This window comes from Serinus canaria (genome assembly GCF_022539315.1).
Source record: "Serinus canaria isolate serCan28SL12 chromosome 7 unlocalized genomic scaffold, serCan2020 HiC_scaffold_29, whole genome shotgun sequence".
In the NCBI taxonomy this organism is placed as follows: Eukaryota; Metazoa; Chordata; class Aves; order Passeriformes; family Fringillidae; genus Serinus; species Serinus canaria.
The window spans coordinates 4,602,578-4,626,020 of NW_026108147.1; the positions used below are offsets into that span (position 1 = coordinate 4,602,578).

At 48.2% G+C, this 23,443-nt stretch overlaps 2 protein-coding genes across 2 annotated transcripts in view; one reads left to right on the top strand and one right to left on the bottom strand.

Annotated features, from left to right (window-relative positions):
- The window catches only part of LOC115484485 (uncharacterized), a 55,169-nt gene that overhangs the window by 23,309 nt on the left and 8,417 nt on the right, over positions 1–23,443 (bottom strand). The window contains exons 3-4 of the mRNA XM_050987543.1: positions 13,754–13,909; positions 12,376–12,458 (exon numbers count right to left, since the gene is read on the bottom strand). Coding sequence (XP_050843500.1) covers positions 12,376–12,458; positions 13,754–13,909 — 239 coding nt within the window. The remainder of the gene's footprint in view (positions 1–12,375; positions 12,459–13,753; positions 13,910–23,443) is intronic.
- LOC127061115 (helix-loop-helix protein 13-like) lies at positions 20,071–22,191 on the top strand. Its single transcript, XM_050987619.1, has 2 exons — positions 20,071–20,518; positions 22,154–22,191. The coding sequence occupies exons 1-2, from the start codon at positions 20,071–20,073 to the stop codon at positions 22,189–22,191; spliced, it is 486 nt and encodes a 161-aa protein (XP_050843576.1).

Below are 23,443 nucleotides of genomic sequence, written 5' to 3' on the forward strand. Positions count from 1 at the left end.
TGGTGAGTGAACACCTCGTGTCCACCACAAGGTTTGTGAACTGGTGTCTCCCAAATCCATTTCCTTTTACACGAAGGAGTTACTCTGATTTACAAGCAGACCCAGTCAGATGGAATTTGATGACTGGCATAGAAATGTCACTGCATAAGAAGGCTCGGAATTCCCGACAGACACTTCCTGAGAATGCTGTCCCATTGGAAGTGAGCACTGTGGTTACGGGCAAACAAACTCCAGCAGCAGCACTGAGGAACCATGACAGCAGAATATAATGTAAATATTGTCATTTCTATGGCCTGTGTTAATTAACATGGCACATTGACTAATGCAAACCCAGCAACCTCTCCCTTCTCCAAGCCCACACTCCTTGCCCACAGCCTCTGGAGCATTTACAGCCTCAAATCCAGATGCCAAATTAACAAATCTTCCCCCAAGCCCACACAAACGCAGAGACTGAGGCTCACCACCAAATTTTCCCAGGTTTTCCTTAGGGAGGAGAAGGATCTGACCACCAGACCTTGCTAACTCACCTGTGACAGGGCAGACACTGTGCCCACAGCCAAGCTCTGGGCTCCAGAGACCAAATCAGGGCATCTCTTGGAGGCCAATGGATGTGGACCACAGGTGGTCCTCCCCAGTATTTCCTCTGGGAGAAGCTCTCCAGGGAAGAGCTCACATTTCCTGGCCAAATGGGTGCAGCCCTGTTGGCTCCAGGGATGCTCCACCAACGTGCCTTTGGTCATTCCTCAGCATTCCCACAAATCAGTTGCTCCTCCACTGTGAGGACTCACTACAAAAAAGCAGCAGCCAGCCAAGGTCAGAGAAATGATCTGGAAGTGGAAAGCTCCTTAACCTCCTTCAAAAACTCCCCAGCCCTCTCCCTCACCATCGGAGATACGATGGTTATGTGCAGCCTATAGATCACAATAAAAGCAAGGAGGCCAAAGACATATCAGGGGTTGGTTTTTTTTTAATGTACACTTGGCAGGGTTACAAGACAATAATTCACTTCCCTGGGACCTTTTGCTTTCCTATAAATTCCAAGAGCCACATTTAAAAGTGAATTGGCAGATGCAGGGTTTTGTTTTTTATTTTTTTTACTGTAAGGAAATTTGTTTTGCTGCAGCAACAGGCAAACATCTTTAGTCAAAAATGATGAAAGGGAGGGCATGTTCCCACCAAAGGCAGTCTCAGGCTAGTGGAATCTTCATGCAGAAAGAAAACTGGGATTGTGTGATGAACTCCAAAGAAGATCTGCAGAAAGCTGAATAACACATTCTGTCCGGAAACCTGAAATTGCCGGCACTTTTGGAAGGCTTTGGAATGTGTTACAAGTTGTAATCCTCCCAGCAGAACCTCAAAAGCCTTGGCTTGTTCTGCCCTTTTAAATCCAGGACTTGACAGCTCTTTAAGCAGAACCACAAGTGCTAGAGGTGGAAAAGGCCTAGGGATTATCTAATCTATTCCATGACTTAAACAGGCAACAGCAACCCTCAAACCCTTCTGCAGAAATCCTGCAGAGGGAGGAATCAGCCAGGCTGGTGATGGGAGCACAAGGAAGCACATTCCCCTTGTTTTCCAACTGGTTAATTAATCTCTGAGCTTGAGGAGCAGCTCTGGGGCTGCTGCTGACCAGAGGGATGATGACACAATAATCTCCTCCAAGGCTGCCAGTGGATGCCCACACATGAAGAATTCATCTTTCCAAGTGGTGCTAACCCACCCAGCAGATTCCCCACGAGGGAAAAAATAAAAGGCAGTGGCATTCATCCTCTACCAAAACAAGCATCTTTTATACTTTTATAGCAATGTTGCTTTGAGTCTTAAGAAACAAACTCTATAAATCACATCATAAAATACATCCAGGCTGATGGTTTACAGGAAAGCTCAGCAATGGCAGGGTTTTTTTGGGCTGGGTTTTTTTTTTGTGATAATCCACCTTAAAAAAGGCAGTTTGCTCTTGCTTCTGGAGGTGGGATGGTTTATTGTGTGTGGATTAAAAGCTTTGCTCCCAGTTTGAGGATTTGAAGGTCTGTCAGCCACTGGCAACCGAATTCCACCAGTACCCCCTCCCCTCCTTGTTTTATTGGTATTAATATTTGTGCTTTGCAAGTCTGCTGTGAAATGGATCGTGGTTTCCTGAACTTTTCACCCTGTTTTTTCCAGGGGATTGGGAGCTCACTGGGGGACAGCTCAGTTATTTGTGTACTGGTGTAGAAAAGAAGGGGATTTAGGCCTTGACCCAGGATTTTCTGAGCCTTCTGAATGATGGCTTAAAGTCTCTGGAGCTGCAGGTAGCAGGAGGGTTGGAGAGCAGAGGGAAAAGGTCAGCCAGGAATCCAAACCTGATAGATCTGAATGCTGTGAGGGACTAAGACACAAAATGCCCCCAAACATCCACCTTTAAGGACAGTGCTCCTCTCCCACTCACACAAAGACCTCTTCGGAAGGATCCTGCTGGGATTGCAGCCAAGGAAAGCCATGGAATGAGATAACAGCAACAGATCAAGGAAAGGCTCACACACAGTTAGGGATCCACTAAATTCCTGGCTGCCCTCAGCAAGGAATCACAACCGGTGGGCACAGGAAGACTGTGCTGTCCTGTGTTGTCACCAGGTTATGCAGTGTCCCCAGTTGTCCTTCTTGGATGCACAAGGGACATAAGGAAAAATCCCATCTCCTGTGGGATGTTTTTCAGTTCTCAGTGGCCTGAAGCAGATTTTTATCCATGCAGGTTCTCCTGTGTTCACAGACATCCTTGATACCAGAATCTGAATCTCCTTCACCTGCAGGTTACACCTCCCACCACCCAGAGTAAGGCCCACACCAAAGCCAGAGCAGATTTCTGCTTTTTGACTTTCCAATTCCAGCTGGTCCCACCCAGTAAGGCCTTCTGCCACCACCTACATTGGGCTGCAGGAAAATTTGGTTCTTCCCTGCACTGCACCTCTCTGATGGGAACTTGGGCAGCTCAGCACAACATCAGCTCAGCCAGGGCTCAGCACTTTTCCTTGGACACCTCACTGGCTCCCACCACCACCATCTTTTTGGGAACAAGGGGGCTTGACTCCACCCTGGAAGCCCATGAAGGCAGAATCAAACTTTTCTGGACAACTCCCATTCCTCAGGTTGAAGCAGGAGCAAGGCTTTGTTTTCAAAGCAGCTTTTGGGTCGGGTGGGAGGCAGAGGGGGCTTAGGTGAGGTCATTCTTGAAGCCCACAAGGGTATTTAAGTGGTCCAAAATGTGGATCTGGAGGTTTTGCTTCATCATCTGCACTAAAGGCGCAGTGAATTGAGGCTTTTGGGCACAGAAAAGCTGCAGGCAGATGGCCACCACCTCCCTCTGGCCTTGGCTCTGCATGCCACTGCCCTTACTGCAGGGAACAGCGACACATTCCCAGCTGGAGCGCAGGCTCTGCTGGCATCCAGCAGCCCAGATGCTTTGCTTAGCTCTTCTCCATCCCTCCACTCTGCAAGGCTGTGCTGGGAAGATCAGGAGCAGATTTCTCCTGAGATTCCTGGCACTGCTCCCTCCAACCATGGCAGGCAACTCAAGAGAAATGACTCTCTTTTATGTTCCGGCACTTCCAGCGTTGGCAGGAGGGAGGACAGAGGAAAACAAACCTGAGGCTCCCAGAAACTCCATAAACAAACAAAGATTTCTTTTCCGTGTGGTTCTGAAGAGAGCCAGGGATCTGGGGAGCAGAGGGAGGAGGGAGGGTTGGCCAGTGTTTCTCCCAAACATGGAACAAAACCTCTCGTGCAGATGACACCACCCGGCTTCCACAGAAAAGGGATCTAATTGTGAGGGAGAGGGAGAGAGCCCTTGCACTGATGGTCTGCCTTGCCCAAGGGCATTAGGGAGTGCTGGTGTGCAGAGGAAATGCTGCTTCAGCCACAGGAATCATGGAATATTCTGAGCTGGAAGGGACCCACAAAGATAATCCCAGTCCAACCCCTGGCCCTGCACAGACCCCCCCCCCAACAATGCCACCCTGTCCATCCCTGGGAGTGTTGGTGAAACCCTTCTGGAGCTCTGGCAGCCTCAGGGCTGTGCCCATTCCCTGGGGAGCCTGGGCAGTGCCCAGCACCCTCTGGGAGAAGAACCTTTTTACTGAGATCCAATCAAACCCTCCCCTGGCACAGCTCCATGTTATCAAGGAGGATGGATGGGCTTGGGTTCATCACAGCAGATCAGCCACATCCCTGCTGGATTGTGGCTAAGAGTGAGCTTGGACTCGTGCACAGGAGCTCTTCCAGAAGGAGCCTCCTTTCCTGTTCTCCCTCTACATCCTCACAAATCTGCTTTTCCCTGAGCACATTAATGATGTCCCAGGGGGTGGCATGAGGAGCATCCCTGCTGCTCCCCATGCCTGTTACACCAAAGCTTAGGATGGACAGGAATCAACTTGGCCTTGGGTCAAGGCTGACTTTGGGAGGCCATTCAAATGCTGCTGAGACAGGAAAAGTAGGTGAGAGGAGCATCCTCACTTCCCTTCTGCAGCCTCCTGACACTCTGGAGCCACACTCACAACATTTTTCTCTGGAAACTGCAGCTTGATTTTACCCAGGGTTGTCCTCCTCGGGCAGTGCAGTCTGGTTTTTACCCACAGATTAATCCACGTCATGCTCACAAGCATTGAGCTGGACAAGTTTGTTGAGTACTGATGAGATGCTGCTGGCCCCAGCTCAGCTGATCCTAACCCAGCTGGAAATCCAAAATCCTGATTCACTGTCACACACAGCCCAAGTAAGCATTTCTGTATAACTTAAATACACCTGTTTGGTTTTTTTTTTTTCCCTGAAAATGGTGGTACCTGAAGAAACCAGTTGCTAAAACATGATTTGTTTGTGATGGTGATTTAAATCAAAGGTCAGGCAATCCCAATCTCCTGCTCACTGGTTTAGTAAAGCTCTGCCTCCTGGCCAAACTTGCTCTTTGGCTGTGGAGTCACTACTGGACAGATGTGATCTGAAAAAGAGCCAGCTGGTCAGATAACAAGAGCTCAGCTCCTAATCCTATCATTAATGGAGAAGCAAGTCGCAAATGAGTCACTTCTACCTCTCTGGCTCAGTTTCCTTGCTAATAAAAATTAATAGTATTTCCTTTTTTCTTCTTTTTACTTTTTAAAATTTATCTGCTTCCCCTGCAGACTGATTAATGAGGTGTTTTTTCGGTGAAACAAGGGAAAAAGATGCCGGTCCTGGGAACAGCCTTCAGGAGATGCTGCTGAAGAAGTGCACCTTGTCAGGGGTGATAGAACAGAGAGGCTGGAAAGCCAATTCACAGCTCTGCAACCTCAAGCATCATGCTGCTGCTTCCCTATTGTTAATCTTCCCTGTTTGGACTGATTTTATCAAAAAACTCAGGGATTCTTCAGGAAGGCAGTTCATGCAACGCAATGAAAACTGCTATATAATAAAACTTCCTCCGTAAGCGCTGTTTTCTTCCACAAAATCACACAAGCTACAGCTTGCTGCTGCGCTGCTCAGGCACTTCCCAGGAAATGGATGCATGGATTTAGGTGTATCTCTCTCAGCACTGGCTGCTCTCTGCTCTGGCTGCAGCCCTCAGCTGCCCTTGGAAGCAGTTCACACACTCCAGCGCGGAGGGAACGCCGCGGGCTTCCAGGAGAGCCTCGCGTGCCCGCCGGGGCCTGCACTGGGAAGGGAGAGCACATGTGCCCGGGCCTTCTGGGGGCTGGGCCCTGCCTTCTGAGCCACAGGCCTGGATCCTGGGACAAATTAACATTTTCCATCCCCAGCTGTCCGTTCCGCCTTGTTGCGACACCTCTTACCTACTTTTCGGGCTGACCTTGCGCTGGGCCTGAGACTGTTCACGAGTTTTTTAGTCATTGTTGAGAACAAGGAAAGAGAAACAAACATCTGGTTAGCAGAGCTGCCAAGTGCACATTCCTTCCTTGTTTTTCAACCTTTCAATCCCTTTGTTTTCTGCCTGAAATTCCATTTGATAAATGCACGGAGAGCCACAGGGCACCGATTAGACGCAACTCCTGTCCTGACCCACGCTCACCAGCGTTGCCTCGCTGGAGCAGCCACAGACCCCAAAACAAGAGTGAGGCCCCAGTGGAACCACCCCAACCATGAATGGGGGGCTGATCCTGCTCCCACTGAGGTCAGTGGGGGCTTTGCCACCAATTTCAGTGGGAATGGGATGAGGCTTTAATGTTGTTCCTGCAGTGAAGTGGTGCTCAAGCCTGTCCCCTGCCAGGCTGTGGCTTTGCCATTCCTACAGCTCTTGTGTGGGCTTTTTTTTTTAATTGGAAACAACAACTTTATTGGATCTTGGCCCGCAGTGCTGGCACAGCCTGACCAGACCAGGTGGGGCTGCTCCACCAGAGGCACGTGAAATATCAAAGAGGAGAAGGGCCACATGACAACAGCTTTGCCTTCTTTGCCTGGTTTTCTGCCTGGAATTCCATTTGAGAAATGCCTGGAGAGCCACTGGGCACTGCTTAGATGCAACTCCTGTCCTGTGCTGACCCACCACAACCACCACAAGCTTCAGCCTCCTACACCTCTAGCACAGCTGTGTCCTCCTGGACCACAGCTCCTGAGACCTTCAGGAAGCTGGGTCCATCCTCCCCAGCCATAGGAATCTCTCCACACCAGGCAAGTTAAGGAAGAGCAGCTGCCTTAGATTTCATCTTCCTACAAAGAGACGTCCCCAGGGGCTGGATCAGACCTTCAGGAGGCCACACCACCTTCCAGCAGCACCTGTCTTTTGAAGAACCCTGCTAAGGCAAGACTAAATTTTAATCTGAAACCAGGACCAACTACCCAGAGGGAAAAAGAGCTTGGAATCCCTTCAGAGAGAAATCCCAGGGAAAAGGTGAGGCACAAAGGCCCCACAATGTTCTCACTCAACGGGGCGTCTTCGCAAGGCATCGCTCTCGCTGTTGCTTGGAATACCAAGCATCTGAGTCTCTTAAAAGCTTCCCTCTGTTTTTTATTTACGTGTGACTGAGTCTGTGTGCCTGAAAACCAGATTGGAAGATCATTAATCTGGGACAAGAAAGCGCCAGACTCATAGAATGCTGTCCCTCCCTGTTGTCAATCCTCGCCGACCCCAACCTACGCAACGACTGACGCTCCGCAGCGGGATCGTACCGGCCTGGAAAGCCTCTCTTTTCCATCAGGGATGCCAAATCTGCGGCGTGGCTCGATCATCCAAGTTGACACCAGCCATGAGAACAATTCCATTTCCTCCCCGCTGGTCACTTCCATAAATGCCAAGTTCTGGGCAACACAATGTTCGGCATTTCCAGCAAACCGCTCCGTGATCTCATTTGCGTCGCCAGATTTATTTATTTTAAAATGCCTTTTTTTTTCTTTCTATTTTTTTTTTTTTCCCTCGCGGCCATACATTTTAGATTAAAAAATAATAATCATGCAATCTCGCAGGAAATTGGGCTTTCAAAATCGGGACTCAAGGAAGTATGGTCCAGTGGAGATTTGATCAGGCAGATTTTACAGCCCTGTGGCTTGTTGGATACCCTTTTTCATTAAGATTAGTTTCAGTTTCTGGCCCCTGTTCTCCCATCACGAGTCAGTGTTTTTTTACCCAATGCCTTTTCAAGGGAACTACAAACTCAACAGCCAGTTATTAATTTCACTGGTGAATGCACAGTCCTCATTGAGCTTCGATTCTGATTTAAAGTGGTTTCTGAGTGAGGATATTACAGCCCCAAGGAGAGCTGTTGACTGCCCCATTCCTACACGCTGGAGGTCTGAACATTATAAGTGAAGCTGCTCAGAGAGCTTTCAATCCCCTCTTCCAGAACAAAAAGGATTTGGGGTGAGCCTGAGAATCTGAGTGCAGAAGAACCTCGGCATACTGGATCTGTGTTGGCACTTCCAGGCCTAGATGGGAATACTTTTACCAGCTAGAAGGAGGAACAACATCACTCTCTCCTGGAAATGACACAGTATTTGTATCCAGAAACTTGGACAAGTATGGTGGAAACTACTGGGAAGTTCTGCTTTGCAGATGGAAATGGTTAAAACTTCCCTCAGCTTCTTGTCAGTTCCATCCATTGAGTCCTACCAGTTCAGAGGGGCTTAACAGCCTCTGCAAACCAGCAAAAAGCACCAATAAAATCTTTAATAAAGAAAATGTTTTGGAAAGCCAATTTGACCAGGCCTTCTCCAAATGAAGGGACTACACTCAAGGCTTGGAAATTCTTCCTCTATGCTGTACAGATGCCCTCTCACTGACCCATAACTTCATTTAACTCTCCTCAAGAGGAAGAAAGGAATCCCTGCTAAAATTATTAGCTTGCACAAAGAATATTTGCTTTGAGGGGAAGGCCAGCACACGTGCTTGGCTTTCTCAAAGGACTTCCATGGCCACAGCACAAACTCTGGGCTCTCACAGCCAGGAGATTCCTTTTTCCCCCCAAAGGAAATGCATATTAGTACCCTGTAACACTCCATGGAGATGCCCCAGAGCTCAGCACAGACATCCCTTCACATTCATGCCATGGGTTTTGGTGTCCCTTGGCCCCAGTTGATTTACTTCCACAGGCGCAAAGCACAGGGTGTTCGGTGGGTAGCAAAGACATCCAACAGCTCCCATCCCTGTTTCCAGCTGCCTGCCCACCCCCAAAAGGAGCATCACAAAGTGGGAGATTCGGTCCTGAAACACAGCCCAGGGGCTGGAACCCCACGGCAGCCTCAGAACACAACATCTGCCCTCGCCTTCCGAGGGGAAAACCAAACCAGAGCGAGTTTGCGCAACGCGTAATCGAACCCAGTTGTTCTCCAAGGCAGGAGGAAGATGTTCGTGCTGTCCTCCGAGCATCCATCCAGGGCTCTGCATCCCCAGACTCCACCCAGCGTGATTTGTTCAGTTCTGGGTCGTGTTTTTTGCGTGCTTCCCCCTCATGGAGGTTTTCTAACCATAAGGGCTGCAAAGAGCACAAGAATATTAAGAGCAGTTGACAGAAGAGCTCTCGGGGGGACGCAGTGCACAGGCCCTCAGGATAATGCACATCTCCTATTGTTATAATTATTAGTACTTTCATTAGAGTGGAGGAGATGAGTTATCCAGGAGGGGAGGAGAGCCTGAAATCATGCATACCTTTTTTATGAGGCCCAATACAGGCTGTGGCCTGAGTCAAAGCACTCAGACAGAGCCCAGCTCATCAAATCCAGTGGCTGTAGTGGAAGGAGACACACGAGTTCTTTGACAAAATGCCACACTGTAAGATATCACAGCCTCAGACACAGGGCTTCAAATCTACTCCCAGTTATGGCTCTTACACAGAGTTGATGCATACTCAGAATGTGGTGAGGTCCTGGCACATGGTGCCCAGAGAAGCTGTGGATGCCCCATGATCCCTGGAAGTGTCCGAGGACAGGCTGGACAGGGCTCAAAGCACCCTGGGATAGTGGAAGGTGTCCTTGCCATGTAAGATGTTGGATCAAGGAGGTCTTTAAGATCCCTTCCAACACGAACTGTTCTAGGATTCTATGGTCTCAGGCTGCATTCAACTTGTTATTCTAGAGGCACTCACCAAGCTCAGAACATGCTAGAAAGCAGGTAAGTTTTCTTTTTGACCAAGACCAGATAAAAGCCCCCTCAGCTCCTCATTTCCCAATGGTCAGGAGGAAATTCAAGGCAATTTTCCCATGCAAGGCAATGCTCTGCACCATGACCTCAGTCAGTTCAGCCATAGCTTCTCTGGGCACCCTGTGCCAGGGCCTCCCCAACCTCACAGGGAAGAATTCCTTCCCAATATCCCATCCAACCCTGCTCTCTGGCAGTTTGAAGCCATTCTCTCTTGTTCTATCACTAAGAAATGCCTCTTCAGGCCTCTCACAGCCCCTTTAGGCACTGAGCCTTCTCCTTTCTTCCCAGCGCTCTGTGAGCACCATCACCCCCAAAGCAGCTTTCTCCAGCTTCCCCGTGTTCCTCACTCCATCCTGTTCCTGGCAGCTCCACACAGGGAGCTCACACACAGACAGCTGACCTCAAGCAAGGCACAGTGTCACCTCCAGGGCTGCGTCCACCCCACGTGCTTCAGCTCCGGCGAGAAACTTCTTGGAATCAGCAACAATGGAGAGAAGAAATGAATTAATCTTCCCGATCTATCTCCCTCTAATCCGCCAAGGAGTGTCCCATAACTTGTGACTGATGGCTCCTCACCCAGGCCTCCCAGAACACATTAATCACTTGAAGACACAGCAAAGCCTTCTAGTGAAGAACAAAGCACAGCTGTTAAGAAGAAGGAAATGCTGGCCCTGCTTTCATGGGCACATCGCACAGCACCGCTGCCCCGTGGGGGAACTGCCTGTTCTGGTGCAAATAATGGACATTAATTGGCACAAACAGGAGGTCTGCCACGGCATTTATGTATGACTCATTTAAGATTTTCATTGTTTGGTGCATGTGAGACAGGATGCACTCAGTGAAAGCTCTGCTGAAGTGAGTTGGTAACTTGCATTTCCCCGAAATATGAACCCTACATTCCTTATCTTCACCTGCCTCAGCTGACTCCAGCAGATAAGGCCAAGCTGCATGAGGCCATGGACTTCAGAGATACCTGTGCTTGCCTCAGCAAAGGTGAGGGTGTGACTACATGGCCTGAGGAGAGGGAATGCCAGGAGGTCTTGTACACATGTGAAGAAGTTAAAAAGGTGAAAAAGCTACAGGGTGAAAAATTATAGGGAGCCACACTAAGCCCTTCAGCTAAGTAAAAGGCAAAGAGGAAGCCAGAACCTTGGGACAGAGTGTGGAGTCACAGACACCAGCAGAAACAAGGCAAAAAACCACTTTGAACATTAGGAAATGTCTTCCTAGACATTAGGAATAGACATAGAATAGGAATGCACTCTTTGAGCCACCCTATACTCATCAGCATAATCATTTCTTCCCATTCTGCCCCCAAAACTTCTCTCCCACCTGTGGTCTCTGCACAAACACATCCTACTGCAGAAAAAAAAACCCCAAACAACTGTTCCAAAGGTCAAAGTAGTCAGAGAAGTATAAAACCTTGCACATGTGGAGGGGGTAATTCTGCCATGCTCCCACTCATCACCCATTTTTGGCCCATGGGAATCACAGTGCAAAGGAGGCAAATGAACCTGGCCACAGAGTTTCTGCAGCTTCCCCTCAGGATTCCCAAGGAAGGCTCGTGCTTGGTCTCACAGAGGTCACACAAGGAGCCAGGTTTTCCATTTCTGCCTGTCCATGTGTGTGAGGACACAGGGGAGCCTATTTTCTTCATTTGTGGGTTTCACTGGCATTTCCACCAGAAAGGACAATGCTTTGGAGGCTGGGTATGTTCCTTAAAGACTGGGGGTGATTCCAGAGTGTAATTACATTATTAGCCCAAATAAAGCGTGGCATGTCCCACTACAGCACATCTAGAAGGAATTTTTACATCGTTTTTAAGACTCCAGAGTCACTTGAGCCCAGTGCAGGCAGCCAGTCACTCTGGAATACCAGCTGCTCAGAAGAACAAAGTCTAGTTTAAAGAATGAAGTGTTTAAATCCTCATTTTAATTTTTTTTTCCCAAGAAGTGACTTTCCTTTGTCTTGCTTCACTGCTTTTCAGTGAGCAGAACAGATTAAGTTGCTGCACCACAAGCAATAGCTGAGTTGTGATCACGAACATGCCTTTCTTTGGTGAACTTGTAGAGAAAATGAATTCCATTTCTCCACATACCTGAGGAGCAAAAGCACTTGTGGAGAGGAATCTCTCCCACAGGGAACCCGTGTGTACTTTGCAGTAGTATTTTATTAAGAGCTGGAGAGTTCAAGTGTCTCACAAATGTAAGTTTTCAATTAGCTTTCCATTGTGTCCCAAACAGTCTCTAAATACTCAACTAAACTTTAATCCAATCACTTGATTTGACTCCAGGCATGATTTATCTTTTAATCATCATCTGCTCAATGAGGGGGGAAAAGAAAGCAAACTTGTTCTTGGCCCATCATGACTCATACATGATTTTACTGCCATCACAGGTTTTACTGCCATCACATCAGCTTTCCTTTTGGCTGATGTCTTGGCAATTGCAAGCACTGGCTTTGGCTTTCTGTTTAGGTATGATCTTTCCTGCTTCTTTCCCCACCTCCCAAAATGTTGAACAGCACTGGATGTTTGTCCTTTATACTTTTTTCCCACCGAGGCATGTGATTTTTTTTATATATTATTTTTTATTTCTTTTTTGCCATCTCTTGACGTTACATTAATCAGAAGTGTCTGCTATTTGACCTACACCCAAGAGCACAAATCATGCCTTAAAAAGGGGGCTCACTCTTTTAAACAAGCAGCATTTTCCTGGAAGGATATATCACACAGAGAGTGACACACCAAGACACAAAGCAGCCAGGACCCTCTGGGCACTTACCAAGAGCTCAGTGCTGGAGCTGGGGTGAGCCTCCTGAGATTTAATCCCTCCTCCACATGCTGTTGGTGCTTCAGTTTCTCCATCTGGGAATGAGATTTTCAAGGCATAAAATATTATTTTCCATTTCAGGGGCTCCCCATAAGATCAGGATGTCCCATGGCCTCTCTGGGCCAGTGACACCAGTTCATGACCCACCCACCAGCAATACCCCAGTGCACCTCTCCAGCAAAAATAAGGAATGAAGTGGAGCCAAGCTTTGCCCAGGAATGTGGTGAGCTGCTGAGCCTTTGAGGTCTGGATGTGTTGCACAACATCTCCCCATGCTCTGTTATTCCTGTCAGTGGCTTGTGGAACTCGCAGCTCCACTTTCCAAAAGCTGCTCTCAACACAACTCACCCAGCACTCCCCAGAGCACACGGGTTTCTCCAGAGATTTCCCACATAAGCCTCCCTCATTACCTCTAGAAATCTCAAATTCCTCGAAGACTGACTCAAATGTCAGTACCTGACAAACAGTTTTTGATATTTCTCTCTGAGTGCCAAGTTTTGAAGCAGAAGATTGCATAAAAAGCTCAGGTTTCTTTTTTTTTTTCTTTTTTTTTTTTTTTTGTGGGAAAATCAGAATAGATAACCCTAAAGACAAGCAGCCTTCCCCAAATGCACTCAGATGGAAAAGAGAGGAGGCTTTTTCAAAGTAACATCATCACCTAATTGACCAGTTTTGCTCGGCATTAAAAGAGACTTGTCCCTGAAATTCAAAGGAGTGGCCACACTGTGCCTGTCCAGGAATTCCACACTCTGCCAGCACTGGATGCTCATGGAAAGAGCACAAGAATCTGCTGATAATTTCCCTGGCGTGCTCCTTCAGTCTCCACCAAACAATTTAGGGATTTCTGGAGCTGTGGCTGCTTTGTGCTGTGGTTGCAGCTATTGAACTTGGAGAGGTGAGGTTGGCCTCTTTTCCCAGGGAAATATCAACAGGACAAGGGAAAACACCCTCAAGTTATGGCAGGAGAGGTTCAGGTTGAATAGGAGGAAAAAATTCTTCACTGAAGGAGTGAAGCATTGGAACAGGCTGCCCAGGAAAGTGGTGGAGTCACCACCCAAGGAAGCATCCAGAAAACAGCAGAGAAACATGGCACTTTATGAAATATGGTTGAGTGGACATGGAGTGCTCAGTCAAAGGTTGGACTTGATTATCTTGGAGGGTTTTCCAACCTTCAGGATTCCCTGGCCTTTGAAATGTGTTTTTTTTTCCCACATGGGTTGAGGGTGCAGCCTGAATAACACCAGGCAGCAAAGGAGACATGCACAGGGGTGGGGAAAGACTCGGGCATTTGCAGACACTCTATGGCCAAAATCTGAGTAAATAAACTTACTTGGGGTCTTGTTGAATAAAGACAGGAAAAAAGTGCCTGCCCAGATCTCCAGCTCCTTTGGTGGTTATCCCCAAGACTCAGGTTCCCCCCTGATGGCTGTGACACTTGTCTGTCAGTGAGCATTGGCTCCTCTTTCATCCAGCAGTGGCCTGCCAGCTGGAAAAAGGAGGAAACACTGAAAAGTAGAGTAGGATCATCATCCCTGAGCATCCCATAATGTGGGTCACCCCAAACTTCCCAGGCAGGGTATGCTGGTGTGGGACTCAACTCCAGAGTGGTGTCCTCACCAACTGTACTCAATAAATAGCCCACCCAAGTGCTTCCAAAATTATTTAAAGACTTAATCTTTGCATTTTCCATGGGTTACAGCAGGAGCCTCCAGTTGCCCCCATCTTCTCCTTTCTTTGTCCAGATTTGGGATGGGATTTTCACTTCCAGACTAGTTTGTCATCACAGCTGGCACCCAAACTCATTCCCAGATTTCTGATTTTTTTGCCTCTTAATTTTTAAAAGACTTTTCTACAAAACAAAACAAAACAAAAAAAATCCCAAAGCAACCCAATCCTCCCTTCTGTGCCCAGCTCAACATCACCATAACCTGGCGTGACAGCCCTCCATGAGAAACAGCTTTGGGCTGTGCTCCGTCCTGCCACCGCCTCCACAGAGCCAACCAAGGCGCTGAACCACATCCAAGGCACATCCAAGGTGGCTGGGAAAAGCCAGGAAGAGCCACCTTCCAGATGGAGGGGAAAAGCCAGGAAGAGCCACCTTCCAGATGCAGGGGAAAAGCCAGGAAGAGCCACCTTCCAGATGCAGGGGAAAAGCCAGGAAGAGCCACCTTCCAGATGGAGAGCGGGGCCGAGGCCTCTCACGCAGCCGGGGAGCTTTTCCCAAGCCGCTGTTCCCGGTTTTTAGTGGGAACATGTGCTGGCTTCCCATAAAGCAGCAGCAGCTGCCAGTCAAGCAGGCATCACTCTGTAAAGCTGCCCGGGGGACTCTGTGTGCAGGGCCAGGCTCTCCAGGCAGGTTTACGAGGTGCCACCTGTGGGATTTACAATTCCCAGGGCGGCCGTGCAGGTGCAGCCAGCAGGGATGGGGGAGATGGGGAAAGGCTCCCAGCCCCAGCCTGGACTGCTGGCTCTGCTCTCTGGGGGCACAGCAGGAGATCTGGGCTCCAAAACCCCACAAAAGTGGCACGTTAATGGGAAAGATCACGAGATTTCTGGCAGGGCTGCAAGCTGAGGAAGATGTCTTCTCTGTCTCATCCTTTTGGCTGTTCCCAGCTGTGTCTCCCTCCTTAGGGAAAGCAGGAAGACTAAGGAAAAAAGCCCTGGAATGGGTATGGGAGACAGTGGGTTAGGGTTTTTTTTCTCTGTATTATTTTTTTCATTAAGTAATGATGACAAAACCCACAGATATTCAGGATTTCTTGTGCCTAAAGAAAGGGCTCCAAGGATGGGTAACCCACCTCAATAAAAACTGTACAAGCATCCTGCAGAAAACATTTCCTACAGAGGCAACCCAAACCTCCTAGGAGTGAGGTACCTAAAGTCACCACTCAGAGATATCCAAATAAAACCACTAAGAACAGCATTAGATGTCACATGAATGACATGAAACTTTCTTCTCCCTGGAGATCTTTCTCATTGAATATGGACACAGGGTTATTCAGGGGAATTATCTGCAATCCCAGCATTATTTTAACTTGCTGGGGGGATGTTTCAGGTGGTTCAAGCATTATAGAATCACTGAATGGTTTAGGTTGGAGGGGATCTGAAACCTCATCTCATTCCACCCCCCTGCCATGGGCAGGGGCAGCTTTCACTACCCCAGGTTCCTCCAAGCCCCAGTGTCCAACCTGGCCTTGGACATTTCCAGGGATGAAGCAGCCACAGCTTCTCTGGGTAAGCAACTTTCCTAAGGCCATTCCACAAGGAACACCACTGTCCTTCAGGAGTTCCATGAGCACTTCCACACCCCTTGAGATCAGAGCACAGACTGGCATCTCCCTAAAATGACCATTCCCTCACACAAGCACTCCTAGAGCAGTGATTCTTTGGATAAGGAATCCCTTGGCAGCAGGAGCCCAGAGATCAACCCCCAACAGGTAAAAGGCTCTGGGAGAAAGAGGAAACCTCCAGTGAGTGTTTTTATGAGAGATAATACCTTCCTTCTCCTGGAGACAGGGATTAACTTTCTGTAATTCTGCAAAAGGTTAAAGGGACTGTGTTCACTTTTAAACACCAAAGGCATTTAAAGCAGAGACTACCTTGACTCGTTTATTCTACATTTGAAATAAATCAAAGTTATATTAACAACCACTCACCAGTGTCTTCCTCCACAATCTCTGACATCTGAGGTTTCTACCCCGCAAATAATAAAGGTCCTGTTACCTTTTCACTTAAATCAACATCCTGCAAAGCTTCACTTCACAATTACTGGAGCATCCCAGGAATAGCCATTAGCTCTTTGAAATGCTCTTGCCCTGGAAATCCTTGCTCTGCTTCTCATTATGTCCTCACATCCACAACCCTTTCAGGTTAAAAAGCAGCACATTCCATGGCTACATGATAATACTTGCACTTTTCCTGCCCCCAGCTGTTCTCAAACCATGTGCCCAGCAATTCAGGTGTCCCAGGCCTGGCTGGTGGCTCCAGAGGAGCTCCAGGACCTTGGTGTCCACCCCTCTGGCTGGGACTCCAGGCAGCTCCACCAGCCAGTCCCTGGAGATCCCTCTGTAGCTGCATTCTGGCAGTGCCTTCACTCCCACGTGTGCAGGGAGCCACACCACCGTGAGATGCACAGTCCCACCTGCATAAAGCCTTCCCCAGGATGTTTTTGAACTTTCATCTGCTCTTCCCTGCTCATCTGGGCCTCAATTCCCAGTTCTGAGGATGAGCTGCACAGTGTAACATTGGATTAGTAGCTATGACATGATGGACTTGTGCTTTGGAGTCATCTCACTTGAAAGTGAAGCATCTGGTCCTTTCTCCATCTGTTCTTTGTCCAGGCCAAGGGCTGACTCCCTTTATTAAGCAATTAAAGATGATGGAAATGTATTCAAGCTGAATTCTCAGAGGGAAAGAAAAAAACTGGTAATAATAATTATCAGTTTTATCAGTGGGAAGGTTCCCCAAGCTGAGTCTGAAATAAGGATAATGTGACAAGAAGGGCAGAGAAAAATCTGCTTCCAAAATAACCTCAAGTGACCCATTTATCTCTGAGATCCAGGTACAGGGTAACAGCTTCCAGCTTCTAAAGCACTGGAAAGGGAAAAAAACCTTCACTGGAAATACTTCCTGAAAGCAGTTGGGTACCCAAAAATCCATGAAATCACAGAGTTGGTTGTGGGTGGATTTGTGTAGATGGCAGAGGAAGGGGGACAAGGCTGAAAAAGGCATTCCCAGCATGATAGGAAAGTTTTTAAAGGCATGGATATCCAGACTTGGAAAATCCAAACCTAAACAAATATGGCTCTGTTGCCTATCACATACATAAATCCAGGGCCGAGTTCCTGACTCAAGAATTTGCTTTCATCAGACCCTATTGATTAAAAATGACCATCAGTCAAGTGTTATTTCTGGATCCCACTGGAGCTGAAGGGCTTTGGAACAAAACAGCAGTTGAGCAGCTCTTGAAATTATAACAACTCATCACAAGAAACAGCACCCCTGCTCAGGGTGGTACCCCGCTCCCTCAATCCTTTGGGACAGTCCTTAACCAACAACTTCCAGACAGGTGAAAAATTAGCCCAATTATCTGCACATTCCCTCCCTCTCTGATGAGCAGAGCTGCAGAAACCCTGGGAGTGCAGCAGGTCTGGAGTTGTGGTGAAGGCTGCTCATGTGAGGGATGGGAACCTTGTCATCTCTCCTGAGACCCAACCTCTTTCAGAGCTGGCTTTCCAAGGGGAAACCTTCTCTTATTTTCTCTTTCTTCCCCTCCCCTTCCCCCTCCTGCTTTGTCCAGACTCTCTCCAAGAGAGCCAAATTCCCCTTGAACATGCTAAAAAGGAGGCTTGCTGGAACATCTGCTCTGCATGTGTGGAGCCAGACATATCCCCAGGCAGCACTGCTAGCAGTGATGGATCTGGGAGGGAGCGTGGAGCCCTGGAGAAGCATCTGTCCAGAGAGGGGAACCTGGCACACAAAACTCACCCAGTTACCTGCTGAGCTCCCTGCTCTCTGCCCCTTGCTCCCTTGGACAACTGCCTCCTCCAGAGCACCTTCCAAAAGCTGTTCTCTGCCCAGTTTGGTATTTCCAAACATCTTCTGCTTGTGCCACATGAGCACCACCAGTGCTAGGCTCCATAGTGGCTGGGGAGCTCGAGTGTCTGGAGGAGAACCTGGAGTGAGTGGTTTCCTTTGGGAGCATTGCTTGGACAGGACACTGGGAAATACAGCTGGACTTGAACTAAAAGGCCTTTTCCAGCCTTAATGATTCCGTGACTTCAAAGAAACCACTGCAGAGTGAACTGCACATTGATCACTGACTTCAAGGCTCAGCTCTGCCACCTCTGACTGTGGCCAATCCTGCATCCATCCCCTCCTTCCCTGCTCCTGGTTGGGGGTCAGTGTCTGCCACCGTGAACTTTCACTACACCAAAATGTTGTGCTCCTTGTCAAGCTGGCGTCAGAACAAATTACGTTCTTTGTGTAAAACCAGCACAAAATTCCCACCCTGAGCTGAGCAGAGGAAGCAAGACAAACTCCAATTATTTAACAACCATTTGTCCTCTTTTGTCCAACCTCAACAATTTTTGAATTGTCACACTTAGCATCTTTGTTTCTTATGCAGATTTACAGGTAATGGATTTCCTGTTAAATCTGCACTACAAGGGGAACAAAGGCAGCCCTAATGTTTCCTAAAGTGTCACCTTCTCACAGCTACTCTGCAAGAACCTTTCCCACAGCCTGTTTTCCATGCCTTAAGCTTCCTGGGACAAGTGGAATTGCCAGAAGGGAAAATGCCAGGTTGCTAAGAAGAGACCTTAACAGCCTGTGCCTTATCCTAAAGTCAATCCCTCTTTTCCCAAGGCAAAGCTGCCAGGACTGTACCCTAAGACTCTGTTAGATGGAGAATCCTTCGGGATCCATGATAAATGCAGGTCGTTTTCTGCTCTCTGGCTCTTTAGCTGAAGCTGCTGAGCTTTGTCCTGTCAGGAATCTGCCTGTGGCTCACGAACTTCACAGGTGTCTCTTGAAACTTCACCACACAGCAGCAGGATGGGAGCCTGTGCACAAAGTCAAGCCCGTGATTAAGTACCTTTATAAAAGTTCTTTATGACCTGTTTCAGGAAAAGCATTTAGGCTTGCTCTAACTTTAAACATGATTCCTTTCCATTCACTCAAGTCCTTAAAAATACAACTCGAACTATTTCTGAATTAATTTAGACATTGGCAGTAAGCATTGTGGAAATAAAAGAGAACGAAGCAGGCACATTTTGTACCTGCCCTAAAGCTCTGGTGGTGCTTAACACCTTCCACCCCATCATCCCTGCCACGCTGATACCTGCTGCTCTCCCAGTTTCCAGCTCTTCCACGGGTGTGGTCCACCTGCTCCACCACTCCAGGAGTGCACCCTGTGTGGTTTGACAGTCCTGGTGTGAGACAGAGCATCGAATGTCCTCAGAGCAAATGGGTGATTCAAATGGGAAATGCAGCAGCCAAAGGAGGTGGTCTTGGCTCACTTAAGGAGGTACCACTGTGCCCCAGTTTTGCACAGCAGTGCATCCCACACCTTCCTTCTCCAGAGGAGCAGAAGATGCCACTGTCTTGTGCTGTCAAACACAGGAGCGTGTGTTTGTGACAGCTACATAATAGCATTTTGTTTGTCCCCTTTTTGTGGGGCTATTAACGCCTCACCAAAAAGATAAAGGACTATTTTGTTCCTTCCTCCAACCACTCCTCACCAAACAAAATCCCTCTGTGAAGCTCCTCTAAACAGGAGGTGGAGAGACTGGACCTGCAGAAGGGCTCAATGACTGCTTCAATGGGTTTTCCAGCAGAAAGTCAATAGAAACCTCATTCTGTCTTCAATTCATTCATATTGTTTTGTAGTGGACAGCTAATAAAAAGGGAAGCACGTGTACTAATTAGTTCTGAGAGGCGAAGAGGAGCCATGAAGTATTTCCTGCCAAGAAGACATCAAGTATTTAAATCCCAACTCCCGCTTGGATTTGCAACGGTGGAAAATTTTTCCACAGTCTTCCCCAAGGACACAACCAGAACTCCCTGCCCACATTTGTTGAAATTAAAACCCCGTTTTGTTGATAAACCTGACGTCCTGAGCATCCCTTGAGCCTGGCAGGCCAGGGCATGGAGGAACTTTGCTACACCTTCGAGGAGGGAGGCCCCAGTGCGGAATCTCTCCTCTGGGAGCCGCCAGATCCCGACACACAGCTGGAGAACTTCCTCCTGGAGTGCCTGGCAGAGCCCTCCTGGCCAGGGCCGGGCGATGCTGAGCTGCACAAGCGCCCAGCCCCGCCGGAGCCCGCGGGGCAGCCGCGGCAGCGCCGCGCCGCCAACCTGCGGGAGCGCCGCCGCATGCTGGGCCTCAACGCGGCCTTCGAGGCCCTGCGCGGCCGCGTGCCCACCTTCCCCTACGAGAGGCGCCTGTCCAAGATCGACACGCTGCGCCTGGCCACCGCCTACATCGCCCTGCTCGGGGACATCCTCCTGTCCGGCTGCCACCCCCGCGCCTACCTGGAGCAGTGCCTGAGGAGCGGCGCCCCGGGCCTGCGGCGGGCGGCCTGGAACACCAGCGGTGAGCGAGGGCGGGCGGCGCCTGCGGGGCAGGGCCGCCCTCGGGAGGGGATTTAGGGCACTTGTTGGTTTTGTTGGGTTTTGGGCAGAGCTGTTTTTTTTTTTTTTGGGCACAATTGGTTTTTGGGCAGAGTTGGGCGGCCTGGAACCACGGTGAGCGAGGGGGGCGCGCCTGCGGGCAGGGCCGCCTCGGGAGGGGATTTTGGGCAGTGTGGTTTTGTGGGTTTGGGCAGAGGTTTTTTTTATTTTTTGGGCACAATTGGTTTTTGGGCAGAGTTGGTTTTGTTGGTTTTTGATTTTCGCTCGTCACACCCAAATAGCTCTGAAACGGCACCGGAAGGGCCTTGAGGGAGAGGAAATCTCCATCGGGTCGCAGCCGAAAATCGTAATTATCCTTCTTCTCTAACTTTGTTTTGAGAAGGAATTTTTTGCTTTAAAAAATTTGAATAAACAAACCCCCCACCACCACCACCACCCAAAAGCAACTTGCTAAGGTTCTTTTTACAAAGAGGAAAGATTTTTAGTCTCAGATTATATTTTTAGACTTTTTTTAAAAAATTCTGTGCAAAATCATTCTTTTCTGATGGAGCCCTTAGAGATTTCCTACCTTTTCTTCAGAAGTTTTCTTTAGCTTGTACTTGGCTGAGGAAAACACCTGGGTTTGGACACAAACAGCATTTAATTTCTTAAAATACAGATGTCCCAGCAACCCAGAGTTTCTCAGAGGTTACAGTTCAACACATGAACCAGGATACACAAGACAGAGCGTACAAATTTCAAGCTATTTTCAAAATATGGGGAAGTAAATGTCTATTTGCAATTTATAATCTTATATAATTATTTCTATTTTAAAGCGGAGGGCTGTTATTCAGTTTTCTGTTCGGTTTGTACTTAATCCCTGATTTAGCTGGAATGAATTTAGGCCTTTCTTCCTCCAGGATGTATTTTTCATCAGCCCACAGCGTGGTGAAGATGGGAAATTGCCCAAACTGCCCAACACAGAGCCTTGATCTCAGAAAGCAACAGGTTTTGTGCTGCATAGAGCAGGGAGGAGCAGGGGGCGGGGGGGGGGCGGGGGGTTCAGTAGCTTGGTACTTTGCATTTTAAGTTAATTAATCCCCTTTTCAGCTCTGTTCTTTGACTGTATGTTCTCCTTTGGATCTTGGAAAGGGGCCTTCCAAATGAGCCCTCAAAAAGTACAGCACAAGTAAGGAAAGAGAAAAGTCAGTGAATAGGAATACTCCTCTTTCACATTACAGGGAAGCGCTAAAGGGACAGAGTCTGCACAGGAAAAGCAATCTGTTTGCTTGAAAGGAAAAGTTAATTGAGTTTTTTCTCCTTTCCTATTAATTTCCATTGTCTGGGAAAATTACTCCTGATACACCACTGATTATGTCTCGACTACAAATAAAAAATTGTATTTTTAGTGGCCAGCTTCCCTTGCTTTTTACAGATTTTAAAGAACACAAATATTTCTCATTGGGATCCCCCTTTTGCCACGCTTCCTGTCCTGAAGAGCTCCACTTGGAAAGATCCAACTGAAGGAGGCTCCTCTGCTGGAGAGGCTGCATAGTTGACTTGTTAAAGGCTAATTTAAATGTTGAAATGACCGTGTTTTCCTCTCTCCCTTGTGCAGATCTGACAGCCCGCCTGTCCTGGGTAAAGTGGGATTAAGGAACAGCCTTTAAAGGCAGCAAAACCTGGAGTGCTGGGTACCAGCTGCTCAATTCCCAGCACCCCAGGGAGAACACGGCGCCAGCGACCTCACTCGTGGTCCCAGAGCCCTTCCCCACCTCACTGCCAGCACCCAGCCCCTCTCTCTGCTGATTCATCGCTCTCTGGGGCCTCCTGCTTCTCCTTCTCACTCTGATAGACCTGCACTCGCTTAAGAACAGCAAAACGTTGAGAACCAGTGCCAGCACAACCACAGCCCCAACATTCTCCCTTCCTCTGGGTGAGGATTATGTCCAAATCTCATTCCCAGCACGTGAGAAACAAGATCATAAGAAAAAAACTAAGCAACACCTGTGAAAATCTTGTGCTTGGCTTAAGATATCCAGGGTGATTCTTGGGGGATTCAGAGACCATGAAAGTCCAGGAGGTGAGACATGGCTCTGTAGATACCCAAAATTTTTCATGTCTTCACAGAATCCCAGAAAGGTTTGAGTGGAAGGAACTTTAAAGCTCATTCATTCCCACCCCCTGCCATGGGCAGGGACACCTTCCACTATCCCAGGCTGCTCCAAGCCCCATCCAACATTGCCTTGTACACTTCCAGGGATCCAGAGGCTGCCACAGCTTTTCTGGACACTCTGAGCCAGGACCCCACCACCCTCAATCTGAAACCATTCCACCTTAATGTTCTTCATCATGGCATTTTGTAACAGGAAAGAAAATAAAATGTATTTATTATTTATCATTCTCATTAGTTTATCTCATATCTCCCATCTCTACGAAACAAAAGCACATCAGGAGCTGAGCTTTTGCTCTGGTTCTGGCTTTGGGGAAAGTCAAGAGGGGTCTTAGAGGAGGAAACTGTGAAGAACCTTTTTAGCTTTTCAATTTTTCTGTCAAAACGAAAAGGGGAATTTCACCTTGGGTGCAACAGTGTATTTCAGTCAATTTAGAATAAAACATTCAATATCAAATTTTGACTCTGCTTTCTCACCCACTTCTGGCAATTGGATGAATTTTTACAAACAGCAGCTGAAAAGTTGAAAATCTTAAAAAACAATCAAACAAACAAAACAAAACTCCTGAAAATGCATTTTTCTACTTTTACCTAGTTCTCTACTCTGGAAATGCTGATCCTCCATGTCACCAAAGTGTCACTGGAGCAGCTATGACACTGTCACCTTCCTGGTGAGGTGAGGGCTCAGTGGGACCCGAGCCAGGGCTGAGAGCTCCATACCCATCTCAGTGGCCC

What these genes read in the sequence shown, in the direction of transcription:
- LOC127061115 (XM_050987619.1), top strand. Translation starts at nt 20,071, where the DNA reads ATGGAGGAACTTTGCTACACCTTCGAGGAGGGAGGCCCCAGTGCGGAA. An exon ending in GGCGGCCTGGAACACCAGCG is followed by an intron (nt 20,519 to 22,153) that starts GTGAGCGAGGGC and finishes TCCCTTGTGCAG; the next exon opens with ATCTGACAGCCCGCCTGTCC.